We start from the raw sequence: 14968 nt of genomic DNA on the forward strand, positions 1-14968 counted from the left end.
CTGATTGACCTCCAGCTGCCAAAGCAAAAGTACTTGACCAGACCTTTGGAGAAACCGCCAAACCACATCCAATGCAACCAACCTTGGTTTATCCATCGAAGCAGTATATCAGAGCCAATATTCGGTTTGTATGGTTCTGATGAGGCAGATACTGAACAAGGGGAGGCACAAAAGGTGCGGCTCAACTTCCCAGCGGCCTGACAGCCCCCCTGTCAAACAGGCCCCTGAAACTCACACCCGCCCCTCGCTGAGACAGGACCAGCTCTCAAGCGGGAGAACCCTGGCTGGCCCCACATTCCTCCCCTCAAACGATGCGTCTTCTCCCCTGGCCGGGGAAATACGCGGGGTGTGTTCGCTCACGCGAGCCTGGTGCAATTCCGTCCAGAACTCTTTGCCGGTGCCGGTGAAGAAGCTCAGGTAGGATGATCTCCGTCATGGTCATGCTGGACCCCGGTCCTGGAGCGCGGGAAAATCGGCGGGACAGGTCGCCCGTCTGGGCTTGCCTGCTCATTGGGTACCCCTGGCCGCCCGTGTCGAGCCTGGTACGTCCCCCGCAACACGCTTCCTGCTACCGAGGCGCGCCTTGGCCAATAGCGTGCGATTGGTCGGCTACTGTGTAAACCACGACAGCACCTCGCGAGATCGGTCTGCTGAGGTCGGAGTGAGCGAGCAGGAGCGTAAGTGGAGGGTGCCACTCCCGGTTCCAGCTCCCCTACCAGTGCAGGGACGTCAGGACCATGGTGGCAGCGGGAAGAGGCGCCGAGAGAGCCGAGCAAGTGCGGGTACCTCGAAGGGTGGGTGAGAGGAGGGTCGTTGTCGACAGTTTGAGGGCATCGAGTGAGCCAAAGACGACGATCCGCTCCCACGGTATGTTACAATCCTTGGCCGAGCGTGCGCTAGTGTGAGCATCCTTCTCTTCATCTGGTAGCGCATGCTACCATCGACCCTGATCCCGCTGCCCTTCCCACTCCCTCCAGTCTCTTCTTTCCCCCTTCCTTTCTTCCCATCCCTACTCACCTTTCACGTCAAGGCAGGCCTTTTGTTTGCTCTCCTTCTTTACTTTTTTTTCTCTGTTTTCATGCGCCGACATCTTGTTTCCTATTCTCTTCTTTCTTTTTCGATCAGTTCTAGATGAACATCTGACGTATTACCCTCTAACCACGATATCCTCCGCCTGGCCGAGATATCGAGTATTTTACTTCACATATTTCCTTTGCATCACGATTACATACGCCGGAAGTCAAGAACTCGACACCGACCTCCTTTCTTTCCCTACCCACATCATCGCCAACACGCAAACCTACGACAAGCAGGGGCTGGCGGCCGTGTAGCATCAAACTTGATGACTGGCTGGGACACCCCTGCCCACGGGTGTTCTGGTCGGCTGCGCACTCGAGTATATCTCCACGACGGGATAATAGCATGCTAGCGGGAGACACTATGGCACCTAAGAGGGATCTCCTGCGGCACTCATCGTCAGCCGAGCCGCGTGGCGGGTTCTTGACCACGGTCCTCTTTTCATCGCCACCAGATCTTGGCAGACGGCAGAACGACGGCAACCGGGATCGTGACCGCAGCGGTAACGGGAATGGCGGCAGCAGCAATAATGGAGGTCGAAATGGTAATGGGGGCGGAGATTCGGAGAACCGCAATGGCCGGAACTCCCGCGGTGGGGGCGGAGACTCGAATGACAGCGGACGAGGTGAAAACGGCCGGGGTGGGGGAGGAAATGGTGGAGGGGGCGGTCGGGGAGATGGTGGCGGCGGCGGCAGCGGGAGCAATAGGGGTGACGGTGGGAGCGGAAGGTTTGGCAACAACAGAAACGACGGTGGTAGTGACGGGGGCTCTAGGAACAGAGACGGCGGCGGCGGAGACCGCAACAACGACAACACCAACAACAATAATAACGGCAACCGTTTCCGCAATGGCGGCAACAGGAACGGCGACGGCCGCGACAGGGATACAACAACGGCTCAGACTGCGCCGTCAGCCGCTCCGACGTCGTCTCCCGCCTCTGGCTCCGCTTCAGCACCTCCCACTACCGGATCATCGGCCCAGGTGCCCATCTCGGCTGTCTCATCGATTCCAGACGAGGTCAATGGCGCAATATCGGCTTCATCAGCTCCGTCAGCCCCTGCAAGCACCACTACTGGCCCGGCTGCCACCATCTCGCCATCGGCTGGTTCTAGTGCCCCCGTGGCTGGCTCAGAAACAGCTGCCCCGGCCCCCTCGGCCACTCTCACTTCTGTAAGTCTATGCCGTGATCGTATCACTCGTACTCTTCCCTAACGCTCCAGATTCAGGACCCTACTGCGGCCACCCCCAGTCCACCTACAACAACTGGCGACGTTACACCGGGGTCAGGTACATCATCTGGAGCGACGTCCACTGCCAGCGTCAGCATAGCAGACCAATCATCCTCGTCCCTTGCATCTGGCGCTAGCTCCGCGAGCATACCGACACTCAACCCCGTTGCAGACGCCAACATCGCAGGCATTGGGATTGGCGACGGCGCTTCTAGGGATCCTCAATGGCAGAAATCCGGAAATGAGATGTCGATGGGTCAAAGAGAGGTTATGAGCGGCACAACCGAGCGGGTGCTGATATCGGTTGGCTCTATAGGTCGGTAAATTTTCTTGGAGCCCCTTCTCTCTCTCAATCCGTCTCGATTTTGACTGACTGGTCTTGCACTTTCGTATGTTCAGGAGCCTTCATCTCTATCAGCTTCCTCGCATGGATCATTTGGCGCACTGCCAGAAAGAGCAAAAGACGCAAGCAAACCGAGATGCAATCGGACTATAGGCCATCCAGCTCTCACCAACGGCCGGGAATTTCACAGAGGCTAGCGGCCAAGCTGCCGTTTCTGAGAAGTCGCCAACAGCAGCATTGGCTGAATATTACCGACAACGGCTACGGTGATCAGAAGGACCGGCCCCTAACGTTTGGGCCGTCCGAGGTTCCTGTGGCGCTAATCAAGGACTTTTATGGCTCGGAAAAGGTCGACTCACTGCAAGCTCCACTGCCAACACTTGCGTCGCCGCAATCTCAACAGTCTCCTCCGGTCCAGTCACCTCCACCACAACTCCGGCTACAGACTCAGCAGCTTAGTGGTGCCACGACCTGGTCCCCCACGAGCCCTGCAACTCGGCAGCAGGAGCAGATGGGCGGGCAAACATGGCCGGTAGGCCCGAATCAGTGGCAACAGATGCAGTTCCAAGCCGCCTTCGCAGCTGCGGGCAACGCCTACAGTCCTGGGGGGCTGAGTCCAGGCACAGGCACTGGCACCAGCATGTTCACCCACCAGGCCACCGGCTCGTTCAGCTCAACCAACGCGGCGCAATTCGGTGCTACTACTCCGAGCAGCGATGTCGGGGGCACCTGGAGGTCTCGGATGGGGCCGGCGAATGGCTATAACCAAAGCTCGCTCGCACGGCAGCCTTCAAATGCCTACGATCCTGCCAAGAGACAGGTCGGCCGGGCGTCGGCGCTATCGTCGCTGTCATCTGGATTCGGGGACGGTGACATTGTCGTGCCACAGCTGCCGCGGCAACCCCTTGCCGGGCCCGCACACGGTGGGAGAGCCGTTGGTGGTAATGAGAGCGAGGCACAGCAGTACCTCACGGAAGCACGTGTTTCATGGGCCAGCCGCAGGGACACGGTGTACACCGAGTCGAGCGACGACGCGCAGCCTAGATACCGTACCGTCACGTCGTGGGTTAGGCAGCAGTCCGGCCGCGTACGCAGGGCTGAGCAGCGAGGGGCTCGCTCTGTGGTTGATGGTGCCAGCGATGGCGGTGTCGAGGGGCCCAGCGAGAGGGCCATGCCGCCTGAGCCGCAGTTCAACATGATGATGGACGATGGGCAGGCGCCCCGGTCGCCCGAGACAATGTCTGGAGCGGGCGTACTTGCCACAAGACGTCAGCAGGAATGAGGAAACTGACGAAAATGAAAAAAAGAAGAACACAAACATAATGGATGCGGCGGATCTGGTATTTCTCCATGGACTGGTCTTTGCGACGAGGCTTGAGTTATGATACCCAGCCCGTAACGCGGCACATTCTTTTTTACTCTCCTTGACTGTCATTAAGACTCACAGCGGAGCTTGAGCGTAATTATACGCATACCCATCATACCTGGTGTTTCCTTGTTGTTTTCCAGTGGCACGTTTTTTCTTCTATCTTTGATGTTCTGTAAAGAGGTAGGGTCGCGATATTCCATGTTCAGTGGTAGCCGTATCCGTAAGCGGCTTAGCGCCACCGAACCGTTCGGCTCCTATCTGGTGGGTAGATGCGGGGGACGGACAAGCTCAATCGCAGACACCGTCTGATTTTTTTCTCGCCTTCTGTTGAATGTCACATTTTTTATGTACTGCACTGTTGATACCCGGACGAGCACGCAGCCGATGGTCCTGAATTTCTGTATATTGTTTTACTAGTTTCTCTATCTCCTGCTTTTCTTGTGCCATGTCTTGCTCCTCACGTTTGTTGCCTTCCCGCAGTGGAATATTACGCCAGCCGGCTTCCTCTCCATCCTGGCTCAGCACAAAATCAAGACCAGCAGCAACGCCAGCGTCGCTGCTGCGCTGTCGGCGCGTGGCCGTAATTAGCCCAATACGGCAACTGTTAGTATTGGCTGGATCAAGATCCATCTCTTTCCTCTCAATGGTCCCTCCCCGCACCGTCCAATGTGCACACGGGGACAGATGGCAACTGCAGTCAACCCCTACTGGCCTGGCCGTCCGACAGTCATTGAACCCTAATCGAGCCGCTGGAGCTGCCCACACTCGGCGGTCCTGGCTTCCGTCTTCCAGCACAGTCCCATCCCGCCCCCACCGCCCTCCTTCCCCCACCACCCCCCTTCCTCCTCCACCTCCACCTCAGGTAGTCGCTAATCAGTGCATCGCACCCGCCCCTCCTTCGCCACGCCCGACCTGCAGGACCGGCCCCTCCCCTCTCCTGCAAACGCGGAGACTATCATACTCGGTCCTTGGTCCAGCCCTTGGTGCCTCGACAGCCGGTGCAACCGCCCTTCAGCAGCACCGTCACATTGTCGCCCAGCCGCGGTCCAGCACACGCCTCCTGTCCCGCAACAAGCCCCCCGCCAGATACTGCTCCTACCGCCGTCACGCAATGTGCAGATCCCGCGCCGGCGTCGAGATGGGTGGCGGTGTCGCCCCCAGCACCGCCGCCAGGGAGCTGCTCCCGGTCAACGTCGTGCCCAAGCACTACGACCTGACCCTGGAGCCCGACTTGGACAAGTTCACCTTCTCCGGCACCGTCGTCGTCCACCTTGACGTCGCCGAGGACTCCACCTCCATCTCCCTCAACACCCTCGAGCTCGATGTGCTCAAGGTCAAGATTGTGTCGGGCGGCAAGACCGTCACCGACTCGCCCAAGGTCTCGTACAACGAGGACACCCAGGTCACCAAGATCGACTTTGACCAGACCATCCCCAAGGGCACCAAGGCCGAGCTCACCATTGATTTCACCGGCACCCTCAACGACAAGATGGCTGGCTTCTACAGAGCCACATTCAAGAGGCCCGATGGCTCCGAGGGCGTCCTTGCCGTGACCCAGATGGAGCCTACCGATGCCAGGCGTTCGTTCCCCTGTTTCGACGAGCCGTCGCTCAAGGCCACTTTCGCCGTCACCCTGGTGGCTGACAAGAAGCTCACCTGCCTGAGCAACATGGACGTCGCCTCCGAGTCCGAAGTCACCTCGAAGCTGACGGGCGCCGTCAAGAAGGCCGTCAAGTTCAACAACTCCCCCCTCATGTCCACCTACCTCCTGGCCTTCATCGTTGGTGAGCTCAACTACATCGAAACCAAGGAATTCCGCGTCCCCGTTCGTGTCTACGCCCCCCCTGGGCTCCCCATTGAGCACGGCCGCTTCTCCCTGAACCTCGCCGCCAAGACGCTCGAGTTTTACGAGAAGGTCTTTGGCATCGACTTCCCACTACCAAAGATGGACCAGGTCGCTATCCCCGACTTCGCCCAGGGGGCCATGGAGAACTGGGGCTTGGTCACGTACCGTGTCGTTGACCTGCTACTGGACGAGAAGGTCAGCGGCGCCGCGACCAAGGAGCGGGTTGCCGAGGTCGTTCAACACGAACTGGCCCACCAATGGTTTGGAAATCTCGTCACCATGGACTGGTGGGATGGCCTGTGGCTCAACGAGGGTTTTGCTACCTGGGCGTCCTGGTACTCTTGCAACGTCTTCTTCCCCGAGTGGAAGGTGTGGCAGTCGTACGTCACCGACACTCTCCAGGGAGCCCTGTCCCTGGACTCTCTGAGGAGCAGCCACCCCATTGAGGTTCCAGTAAAGCGGGCCGACGAGATCAACCAGATCTTTGACGCTATCTCGTACTCCAAGGGATCTTGCGTCCTCCGCATGATCTCGACGTATCTCGGAGAGGATGTTTTCCTTGAAGGTGTGCGTCAATACCTGAAGAAGCACGCTTACGGCAACACGACCACCGACGATCTATGGGACGCGCTGGCTGCGGCAAGTGGCAAGCCCGTGCACGAAGTCATGACAATCTGGACCAAGAATGTTGGGTATCCCGTCATTACGGTGACAGAGAACGAGAAGGAGAGCACGATCCACCTTAAGCAGAACCGGTTCCTGCGCACCGGGGACACCAAGCCCGAGGAGGACGAGGTCCTCTACCCTGTCCTTGTCGGCCTTCGCACCAAGGAGGGCGTCGATGAGTCCATTACGCTCAAGAAGAGGGAGGACAACTTCAAGCTGTCGAGCACCGAGTTCTTCAAGCTGAACGCGAACCACACGAGCCTCTTCCGCACGTCCTACACGCCAGAGCGCCTGGGGAAACTCGGTGAGGCAGCAAAGAAGGGGCTGCTGTCGGTTGAGGATCGGGCAGGAATGCTCGCCGACGCTGGCGCCCTTGCTGCATCGGGGTACCAGAAGACTTCGGGAGTCCTGAGCTTACTTAAGGGATTCAGCGACGAGACCGAATTTGTCGTCTGGAACGAGATAATCGGACGTCTGTCTACTGTGCAGGGCGCCTGGATCTTCGAGGACGAAGCGGTGAGGAATAGCCTGGAGGCGTTCCAGCGGGACCTCATCAGCCCCCGGGCGCATAAGATGGGCTGGGAGTTTTCGGATCAAGACGGCCACATCGAGCAGCAGTTCAAGGCCATGCTCTTCGGGTCGGCCGGGCTCTCTGGAGACACCACCATCATTGCCACAGCCAAGGAGATGTTCAAGCGCTACATGGCCGGCGATAAGTCCGCTGTCCATCCCAACATTCGTGGAAGCGTCTTTGCGATGGCTTTGAAGTATGGTGGAGCAGACGCGGTATGTGACCCTTGGGGAAAGACTCATGCGTTGATGGTGTCAATAGACTAGGATGAGACGGTGCGAGGGGTGAATAGGCTAACAAACCCCTTGCGATGAAACAGTACAAGCAAGTGCTGGACTTCTACCGGGCATCGAGCAACAGCGATGAGCGCAACACATCTCTGCGCTCTCTGGGCCGTGCCAGGGACCCAGCGCTGATCAAGCAGACGCTCGACTTGATCTTCAGCGGCGAGATCAAGGACCAGGACATTTACATGCCCCTGACCGGCCTCCGGAGCCACCCGGAGGGTATCGAGGCCGTTTACAACTGGATGACTGCGAACTGGGAGGAGCTGGTCAAGAAGCTGCCGCCAGCACTATCGATGCTGGGCTCCGTCGTGACCATCTCCACATCGAGCTTCACCAGGCAAGAGCAGCTGGAGCGGGTCGAGACCTTCTTTGGGGCCAAGGACAACAAGGGCTACGATCAATCGCTGGCGCAGAGTCTTGACTCCATCCGATCTAAGATTACCTGGGTTAAGCGCGACGCCGAGGACGTGGCCTCGTGGCTCAAGGAGAAGGGATACTAGTCGATCCCTCATCGCCGCGCGCCCGACTTCCGGTACTGGTAGCAGGCAATGAGTAATTCGTAACGACAAAATTCAACGGTGAAGGCAGGGATACATGTTTACACATACACACCTAGACGCTTGAATGGGGAGTGCATGTGGATAGAAGGGCGTATACCACCTGGCTAGGGCCGTCTCATTAATGCCATTCCAGGTAGATATCTAGATCCGTTGAGTTGACCCCATGGACTGGGTATCCATCAATGGATTCCATAGAATCGCTATACATTGTCGCGGCAATAACACAGCAATCGAGCAATGAGGACGGTGCGAGACGATCAAGTGAGTAGTAGAGAAATCAGGAGAACAGACGAATGGTCGTTCACCTTGAAAATTCCGGGTAGCTAGAATCTGGTTGGTGCTTTTGGAGAGCTTGTTTGATCTGCCGCCGACAGGTTCCCCACGTCGAGAACTTACATGAACCAGGCTCCCCCCATTTTTATTTTTCACACCACGACATCCCGTTGATGGACCCCTCATGAGAGCTTGAACACCTCCATTTCACAAGTGCCTAAGTCCTACCGCAACCCAAACCCCAGCCTTGGGGATTTGTGCGTCAAGGGACCAGGAGCCAAAAAGGGGTTTGTAAAACATAAAAGTCGCACGCTGCCCTAGGCGCTGCAAAGATGGCCAAGGACAAAAAGGGCAAGGGCAGCGACAAGAAGGCCAAGCTGGCCGAGAAGAAGGCCAAGCAGGAGAAGAAGGCGGAGAAGAAGGCCAAAACCAAGGCGGCCAAGGCAGACGACAGCGATGGCGAGGACGTGGACCTGGATGCGGTGCTAGAGGAATACAAGAGGCAGCAGGAGCAGTACCTCAAGGTGACGGAGACAGTGGCCGAGGCGCCGCCGCGGGCGCGGGCGGCGTCGTGCCTGCTGGCGTCCCCGTGCAACAGCAAGCAGCTGCTCATGTTCGGGGGCGAGCTCTTCAACGGGGCCGTGGCCACCTTCTTCAACGACCTGCACGTCTACCACGTCGACAAGGACGAGTGGCGCACCGTCACGTCGCCCAACGCGCCGCTGCCGCGGTCCGGGCACGCGTGGTGCCGGGGCGGGAACCAGGCCTCGTCCGTGTACCTGTTCGGCGGCGAGTTCAGCTCGCCCAAGCAGGGGACCTTTTACCACTACAACGACCTGTGGCAGCTCGACGCCGCGTCCAAGGAGTGGACGCGCCTCGAGCCAAAGGGCAAGACGCCGCCCGCGCGCAGCGGCCACCGCATGACTTACTACAAGAACTACGTCGTCCTGTTCGGCGGCTTCCAGGACACGGCCAACCAGACAAAGTACCTGGCCGACCTGTGGCTGTACGACACGCAGAACTTTGTCTGGTACAGCCCGGCCCTGCCGGCCGCCCAGCTCAAGCCCGACGCGCGCTCGTCTTTTACTTTACTCCCGCACGAGCAGGGCGCCGTGCTGTACGGCGGCTACTCACGCGTCAAGGCCACCGTGGCCACCAACGCACGAGGCAGCAAGGGTGGCGGCGGCGGTTCCGGCGGAGGAGGAGCACAGCGCAGCGTGCTGAAACCCATGGTGCACCAGGACTGCTTCTTCCTGCGCATCACGCAGCCGCCGCCCGAGGCGGCGCCGGGGACGGCGCCGGCGGTGCGGTGGGAGCGGCGCAAGAAGCCGGCCAACTCGCCCGAGCCCAAGCGCGCGGGCGCCACCATGGCCTACCACCACCGCGGGCGGCGCGGGATCCTGTTCGGCGGCGTGCACGACGTCGAGGAGAGCGAGGAGGGCATGGAGAGCGAGTTCTTCAACGGCCTGTTCGCCTGGAACATTGAGCGGAACCGCTTCTTCCCGCTCGCCCTGCGCAAGGCCCGCGCCGGCGGTGGGCAGAAGCGCGGCGGTGACCAGGGACAACAGCAGCAGAGGGGAGGTCGGAGGGGTCGCGCGCAGGCCAACGAGGAGGAGCTGCTCAGGCAGCTGGCCGCGCTCGAGACGGGGGCGTCGCTCGAGGACGCCGACGCCATGGAGATCGACCTCGGCGGGCGGCAGAAGGCGGAAGGGGACGACGATGACGGCGGCAAGCCGGTCAGGGAGATGCCGGTTTCCATGGAGTTCCCGCACCCGCGCTTCAACGCGCAGCTCGCCATCCAGGACGACGTGCTCTACATCTACGGCGGCACGTTCGAGAAAGGCGACCGCGAGTTCACGTTTGACGACATGTACGCCATCAACCTGGACAAGATGAACGGCTGTAAGGAGATCTTCAACAGGCCTACCGAAGACTGGATCGTAAGGCGCTCTCTTCTCATTCTGTTTCTTTTTTCTTTTTCTTTACTGGACTTTCGGCTCACATATGACGTTTACAGGAGTCCGAGGACGAAGAAGACGACGATGAGGATGACGAGGAAGACGACGAGGATGACGAGGACGAAGATGTGGAAATGGACGTCACTAGCCCCAAGAAGTTCACTCCCAGCAAGCGCGGCAAGAAGCCCGAAGAACTGGAGTCCATCGCCGATACGGACTCAGGCCTGGGCTCGTCCACCGTTTCGGAAGAAGACGAGACGGAAGCGACAGAGGCGGCGGTGGACGACGGGCTGCCACACCCAAGGGTGAGTTTGAAACCCGCTGTATTCCCAGCCGCCCACTACGAAAACGATGCTAATTTCTATACGTGACGAAAAAAAAAAAAAACAGCCCTTCGAGTCCCGGCGCGAGTTCTTCGTGCGTACGTCCAACGAGTGGCAGGAGATCCTCATGACGAACCTGCGCTGGAAGAACATCCAGCCCGAAAGCCTGTCCATCAAGGAGATCAAGACCAAGGCATTTGAGCTGAGCGAGGAGAAGTGGTGGGACTGCCGGGAGGAGATCACGGCGCTCGAGGATGAGCAGGAGGCCGCGGGCATCGGCGAGGTGGTCTCGCTCGCGGACCGCGGCGGCGGCGAGGGCGGCGGCGCGGGGCCTGGGGCGACGGGCGGTGCGAGGCGGCGGTGATGTGTTTTTTTTTTGTTTTGAGGGAAAATGTAGAGTCAAGAAACTAGACATCAATTCGATCAATGGCCAGCGGAGCTGCCGCTGTCGTCCTAGCGGTAAACCGCCTGTGGGGTCAACCCCGCAGCGGGCGAATGCATTTACGTCAGTGCGTCGCGTAGCCGCATCGCAGCAAGAAGAAAAAAAAAACGTCAGACGCAAAACCAAAGCGCGTTCACTTGGCACCACCAACCGACAAGGCTACGATTTGCACTCGAAACACGACGGCACTGCCAACGCCATAACCTCCACGACGAACGGACAGCAGCGACGCCGCGACCGACAGCCCCCCCCCAGGGACCGGACAGACACGCAACCATGAACAACTTTGGCGTGGTGGAGGTGGCGAGCGCGCGGACGACGACGGCGCCGGGATGGGCGTACGTGCCCGACACGGGCATCAACCCGGCCGTGGCGGCGCTGCAGCCCGCCGGGCGCAAGCGGGCGGCCCGGTCCGGCGGGCCCCGCTCCAAGCTCAGCCTGTCGGACCTGTCAGCGCGCCAGGAGGCCGCCGTCCGCAAGGAGCTCGAGCTGCTCGACCGGGACAACTTCAAGGACGTCGCCATCCCCGTCCCGGCCAGGTCGGGAGGGCCGAAAGGTGCGTGTGGCTGCTTGTGCCTCACTCACTCCCCACACTGACTACTAACCCTGCGCTGACAACAAAAAAAAACCCTCCAAACTTAGCCCTGAGCAAATCCACCCCCACCGTCCGCAAAATCCTCTTGTCGCAAAAGACCTTTGCGAACCACCTCAGCGACTTCGAGGCCCTAGGCAGCAGCGGCGCCGACCCGCTCTCGGGCTCGGCCACGCCCCGTCCCTCCCAACCTCAAACTCCAGCCCCCGCGACGCCAGCGGCAGCAGCAGCAACACCCACCACCGCCGGCGGTGGCGCGAGCAGCAGCAGCCGGCGCGGCGGCGCAAGCCGGAGACAGCAGCAAAGACCAAGCGAAGACGTCGAGATGACAGACGCGCCCCCGTCGCCCAGCACGCCCGCACCTGCACCTGCACCCGCACCCGCACCGCCGCAACTCCAAGACGCCGCCGCCAGCGACACCGCCTCGGCCCGCCACAAGAGCGCCATCCTGCCCGCCTACACGGGCCGCACGCCCGCGCCGCACCCGGCCGACGCCGACCCGCTGCTCGCCAGCCGCGTGCCGGCCCTGCCGACCGACGACGAGCTGCGCGCCCTGCTGCTGGCCCCGCCCGCCCCCTACCCGGAGCTGATGGCGCGCGTGCGCCGCGACCTGGACGAGGAGTACGACGACTACGACGAAGGGGCAGGAGGAGGAGACCGGCCACCCCCCAGGCCGTTCCCGCCCGCCCGTGTCTTCTGTGCCGTCTGCGGCTACTGGGGCAGGGTCAAGTGCATCAAGTGCGGCGCCCGCGTGTGCGCCCTCGACTGCCTAGACGTGCACCGCGAGGAGTGCGTCACCCGGTACGGGCTATGAGAGAGGGGTGGATGGTGGTGTCGCATCAAATTTAGTGATTTCTTTTTCCTTTTTTTCACTCATAAGCGAAGCCTTCTTTTTGCCCTTTTCTGTGCACCACCTTCGGCTTGTCATCTCCATCCTGGCAGGCAATCACACGACGCTAAATGCACTGTGCAACCACCGACCGCCCGCGGCTTACACGAGACATGAACACCATACTTATATCCACGGTGCCACACAAACGGTCAGCGTCCAAACATACCCCTCCAATTTCGGGCTGATTTTGAAGAATCTAGAATTGTATATACACGGCTACTTTGGCCCTTGGTTGTCTCGAAGAACTATATACACTGCTTATAACAGAAGGTATGGTGTTGTACAAAAGGTTCACACACTTTGGTGCTTCTTTGGAAATCCTTGCTGGATCCTCGTCCGTCCATCTGCTCCAAAATCCATCCCACGTCGCAAATGACAAGCCCCTCAAGCCCCCGTCCAAAACTCTTGAAAAAAGGTTGGCGGTTTCTCCTCCCAAGAAAGACGGGTTAAAAACAGAAACGAAAAACTTTGAATGATTGCCCCATATGCCATCTAGCCCCTTGCCCCCCCAAAAAAAGCCAACGCCATGTCATGATAAATTGCCAACCAAGAAGGAGAAAAGATGAGAAATACACAACCCTCACACCCACACATGCCAAAGATAGAATGTTGCGCGAAACATCCCCCTCTCTTGTTTGATAATGCGCGGCATGCAAGCTCCTTGCTTAGGGGTTGGCGAGCGTGAAGGCGACGTCGCCCCTCGAGGCGCCGCCCGAGCAGACGCCCGTCATGGAACCCGTGGGGCAGACGCCGCGGGCGGCGCGGACGCACTCCTCCCAGCGGCCCTTTGAGATGTTGATGGTGGCGCCCTCCTCGACGGGTGTCAGTGAGAACTTTGCCGACCCGGACTGGCCCGTCGTCGACGAGGGGCTGCCCTCGCACTTTGTGACGGAGCCGGCGATGCCGCCGCAGATGGCCAGCTCGGCCACGTTTTGGTCGTGGAAGACGATGCGGCTGGTGGGTGAGTTGTGTCAGTTTTTTTTGTTTTGGGAAAGGGGGTGGGGGTTGTCGAAGAAGGGAAGAAAAAAAAACATACACGTTGGCGTCGGTGCACTTGACGTCGGAAACGGCCCTGGGGTTGATGCGCGACGCTTGGCGCATGTTGAGCACCTCAAAGTGCTGCTGCGGAACCGCCACGTTGGGGTGGTGGAAGGGCATGACCCGGGCGTGGGCGCCAGTGGCGGCAAGGAGGACCGCGGCGAGGACAGTGTTGACGAGCATTTTGGCTGGGGGGTTTTTTTTTTGGTGGACAGTACTACCCGAGTAGGAGGTAAAAGGTAGGTAGTTTGAGCGGAAGAAAGATAGGACTGAGATTCGAGTCGTTCGTCGTTGACTCGGGGCGTTTGGGATATGGGCCGTCTTTGTAAGGGTCGGACTCGAGACGATTCGGTGATACCAAGGGAAATCCAAAGCGAGAAGAAAAAGAAGGAAAAAAAATCAGGGCGACCTCGGGTCTGAAGCAGCAGCAGGATCAACCTATAAGGGAGAGACGATAAAGAGCCGTGTATGTTGTTGTTGTTTCGAAAATGGGAAGGGCCGACCTCGAAAAAGGGCGCCTGACCGTCGAGGGTTGGTAAGTCGATATCAAGGGAGTGAGATCACACAAGGAGATGGCGACCCTGGGTTTCGAACCGGAAGGGCTTGGAAGGAGGGAATGAGCGATCACAGATCGTAAATTTGCAGTTGCGGGAGCAAATGAGAAGTGATGGACGGAAACGAAGGCCCTGCCACGATAAGGAAAACGGACCAAAAACAAACGGAAGAGAGTGTGTTCCGCGAACAAACAAACACCAAGTTGGAGTTGGATGGGGAGACAAAAAAAAAAGATGTAACTTTGAGGCGCGGGAAGGATAGCAAAATATCTCTTTCATCTCCCCATGTCCAGGTACGACTTCCATATCTGGGGAGGTCAGTGCCCGGGGTAGCCAGCCAGGGAGGGGGCGTGTGCGTGTCCACCCGCTGGCCCACACACACCCCTCGAGCAACGGTCCGTGGGGCCCGCTCCCTCCCCTTCGGGATAGGGAACCGCACGCTCGCATTAATCAACCAAGCCTTCCACTTCTGGCACGACGCTGGAGCCCGGGCACAAGGGAATGAATGATAGCAACAAGAAGGTACTCGTGCGGGCTAAAAGCGCCTGCAATTTAACGGTCCTCCGGAGTAAAGTGCGGCGGGGCAATTCGACGTTTTCGGGGCAATTCGACGTTTTTTTCTGTAACACTTTTTCCCCACCCAAATTAGCTAGAAACCAATGTATCGCCGTTAAAAAGGTAATGAGCCGCCCACCACTTTTTGCACGGTGCACAAAAAAGTTAAAAGTAAAAGGCGTGGATTAAATTGAGCAAAAAATAAAGCTATTTAAAGCAAATCCGTGCCGGTTAAATTAACAACCGGCTTGTGGTTTGGATTTACTTTTTTTCGTTATCCGTAATTTCCGGTAACGAAATTTCGTACTTTTCCGCAATATATTTGCTTGGAAAAAAAAACGGCCAAAGCAAAAATTAAAGCCGTACTTTACTTTCCAGTAATTTTGCATAACC

General features: G+C 58.8%; 6 protein-coding genes across 6 annotated transcripts; 5 read left to right on the top strand and 1 right to left on the bottom strand.

Moving 5' to 3' along the window:
• Positions 1 to 1440: 1440 nt before the first annotated feature.
• GGTG_09583 (hypothetical protein) lies at positions 1441 to 4165 on the top strand (the record flags this gene model as incomplete). Its single annotated transcript, XM_009227435.1, has 3 exons — positions 1441 to 2247; positions 2304 to 2622; positions 2706 to 4165. The coding sequence occupies 3 exons, from the start codon at positions 1441 to 1443 to the stop codon at positions 3929 to 3931; spliced, it is 2352 nt and encodes a 783-aa protein (XP_009225699.1). The 3' UTR covers positions 3932 to 4165.
• A 179-nt stretch (positions 4166 to 4344) lies between these two features.
• Positions 4345 to 8296, top strand: GGTG_09584 (aminopeptidase 2). Its single transcript, XM_009227436.1, has 3 exons — positions 4345 to 4621; positions 4937 to 7316; positions 7421 to 8296. The coding sequence occupies exons 1-3, from the start codon at positions 4464 to 4466 to the stop codon at positions 7886 to 7888; spliced, it is 3006 nt and encodes a 1001-aa protein (XP_009225700.1). The 5' UTR covers positions 4345 to 4463; the 3' UTR covers positions 7889 to 8296.
• A 53-nt stretch (positions 8297 to 8349) lies between these two features.
• Positions 8350 to 10970, top strand: GGTG_09585 (hypothetical protein). The gene is made up of 3 exons (XM_009227437.1): positions 8350 to 10161; positions 10239 to 10484; positions 10570 to 10970. Exons 1-3 carry the CDS (start codon positions 8554 to 8556, stop codon positions 10864 to 10866), a joined length of 2151 nt encoding a protein of 716 aa, XP_009225701.1. The 5' UTR covers positions 8350 to 8553; the 3' UTR covers positions 10867 to 10970.
• A 71-nt stretch (positions 10971 to 11041) lies between these two features.
• GGTG_09586 (hypothetical protein) lies at positions 11042 to 13054 on the top strand. The gene is made up of 2 exons (XM_009227438.1): positions 11042 to 11500; positions 11587 to 13054. The coding sequence occupies exons 1-2, from the start codon at positions 11221 to 11223 to the stop codon at positions 12348 to 12350; spliced, it is 1044 nt and encodes a 347-aa protein (XP_009225702.1). The 5' UTR covers positions 11042 to 11220; the 3' UTR covers positions 12351 to 13054.
• On the bottom strand, positions 12583 to 14298 carry GGTG_09587 (hypothetical protein). Its single transcript, XM_009227439.1, has 2 exons — positions 13465 to 14298; positions 12583 to 13382 (listed from the first exon to the last, which is right to left on the bottom strand). Exons 1-2 carry the CDS (start codon positions 13647 to 13649, stop codon positions 13094 to 13096), a joined length of 474 nt encoding a protein of 157 aa, XP_009225703.1. The 5' UTR covers positions 13650 to 14298; the 3' UTR covers positions 12583 to 13093.
• Positions 13955 to 14764, top strand: GGTG_09588 (hypothetical protein; the record flags this gene model as incomplete). The annotated part of the gene is made up of 3 exons (XM_009227440.1): positions 13955 to 14001; positions 14314 to 14336; positions 14670 to 14764. 3 exons carry the CDS (start codon positions 13955 to 13957, stop codon positions 14762 to 14764), a joined length of 165 nt encoding a protein of 54 aa, XP_009225704.1.
• Positions 14765 to 14968: the final 204 nt, after the last annotated feature.

Source organism: Gaeumannomyces tritici (assembly GCF_000145635.1).
Source record: "Gaeumannomyces tritici R3-111a-1 unplaced genomic scaffold supercont2.5, whole genome shotgun sequence".
Taxonomy (NCBI): Eukaryota; Fungi; Ascomycota; class Sordariomycetes; order Magnaporthales; family Magnaporthaceae; genus Gaeumannomyces; species Gaeumannomyces tritici.

Bases quoted from the DNA above. Each gene is read 5' to 3' on its own strand.
- GGTG_09584 (XM_009227436.1), top strand. From the start codon at position 4,464: ATGTCTTGCTCCTCACGTTTGTTGCCTTCCCGCAGTGGAATATTACGC. The intron at 4,622-4,936 runs GTTAGTATTGGC...CCCGACCTGCAG, and splicing joins ATTAGCCCAATACGGCAACT to GACCGGCCCCTCCCCTCTCC. The intron at 7,317-7,420 runs GTATGTGACCCT...GCGATGAAACAG, and splicing joins AGTATGGTGGAGCAGACGCG to TACAAGCAAGTGCTGGACTT.
- GGTG_09585 (XM_009227437.1), top strand. From the start codon at position 8,554: ATGGCCAAGGACAAAAAGGGCAAGGGCAGCGACAAGAAGGCCAAGCTG. The intron at 10,162-10,238 runs GTAAGGCGCTCT...TGACGTTTACAG, and splicing joins GGCCTACCGAAGACTGGATC to GAGTCCGAGGACGAAGAAGA. The intron at 10,485-10,569 runs GTGAGTTTGAAA...AAAAAAAAACAG, and splicing joins ACGGGCTGCCACACCCAAGG to CCCTTCGAGTCCCGGCGCGA.
- GGTG_09586 (XM_009227438.1), top strand. From the start codon at position 11,221: ATGAACAACTTTGGCGTGGTGGAGGTGGCGAGCGCGCGGACGACGACG. The intron at 11,501-11,586 runs GTGCGTGTGGCT...CTCCAAACTTAG, and splicing joins CAGGTCGGGAGGGCCGAAAG to CCCTGAGCAAATCCACCCCC.
- GGTG_09587 (XM_009227439.1), bottom strand. From the start codon at position 13,649: ATGCTCGTCAACACTGTCCTCGCCGCGGTCCTCCTTGCCGCCACTGGC. The intron at 13,383-13,464 runs GTATGTTTTTTT...CTCACCCACCAG, and splicing joins AAGTGCACCGACGCCAACGT to CCGCATCGTCTTCCACGACC.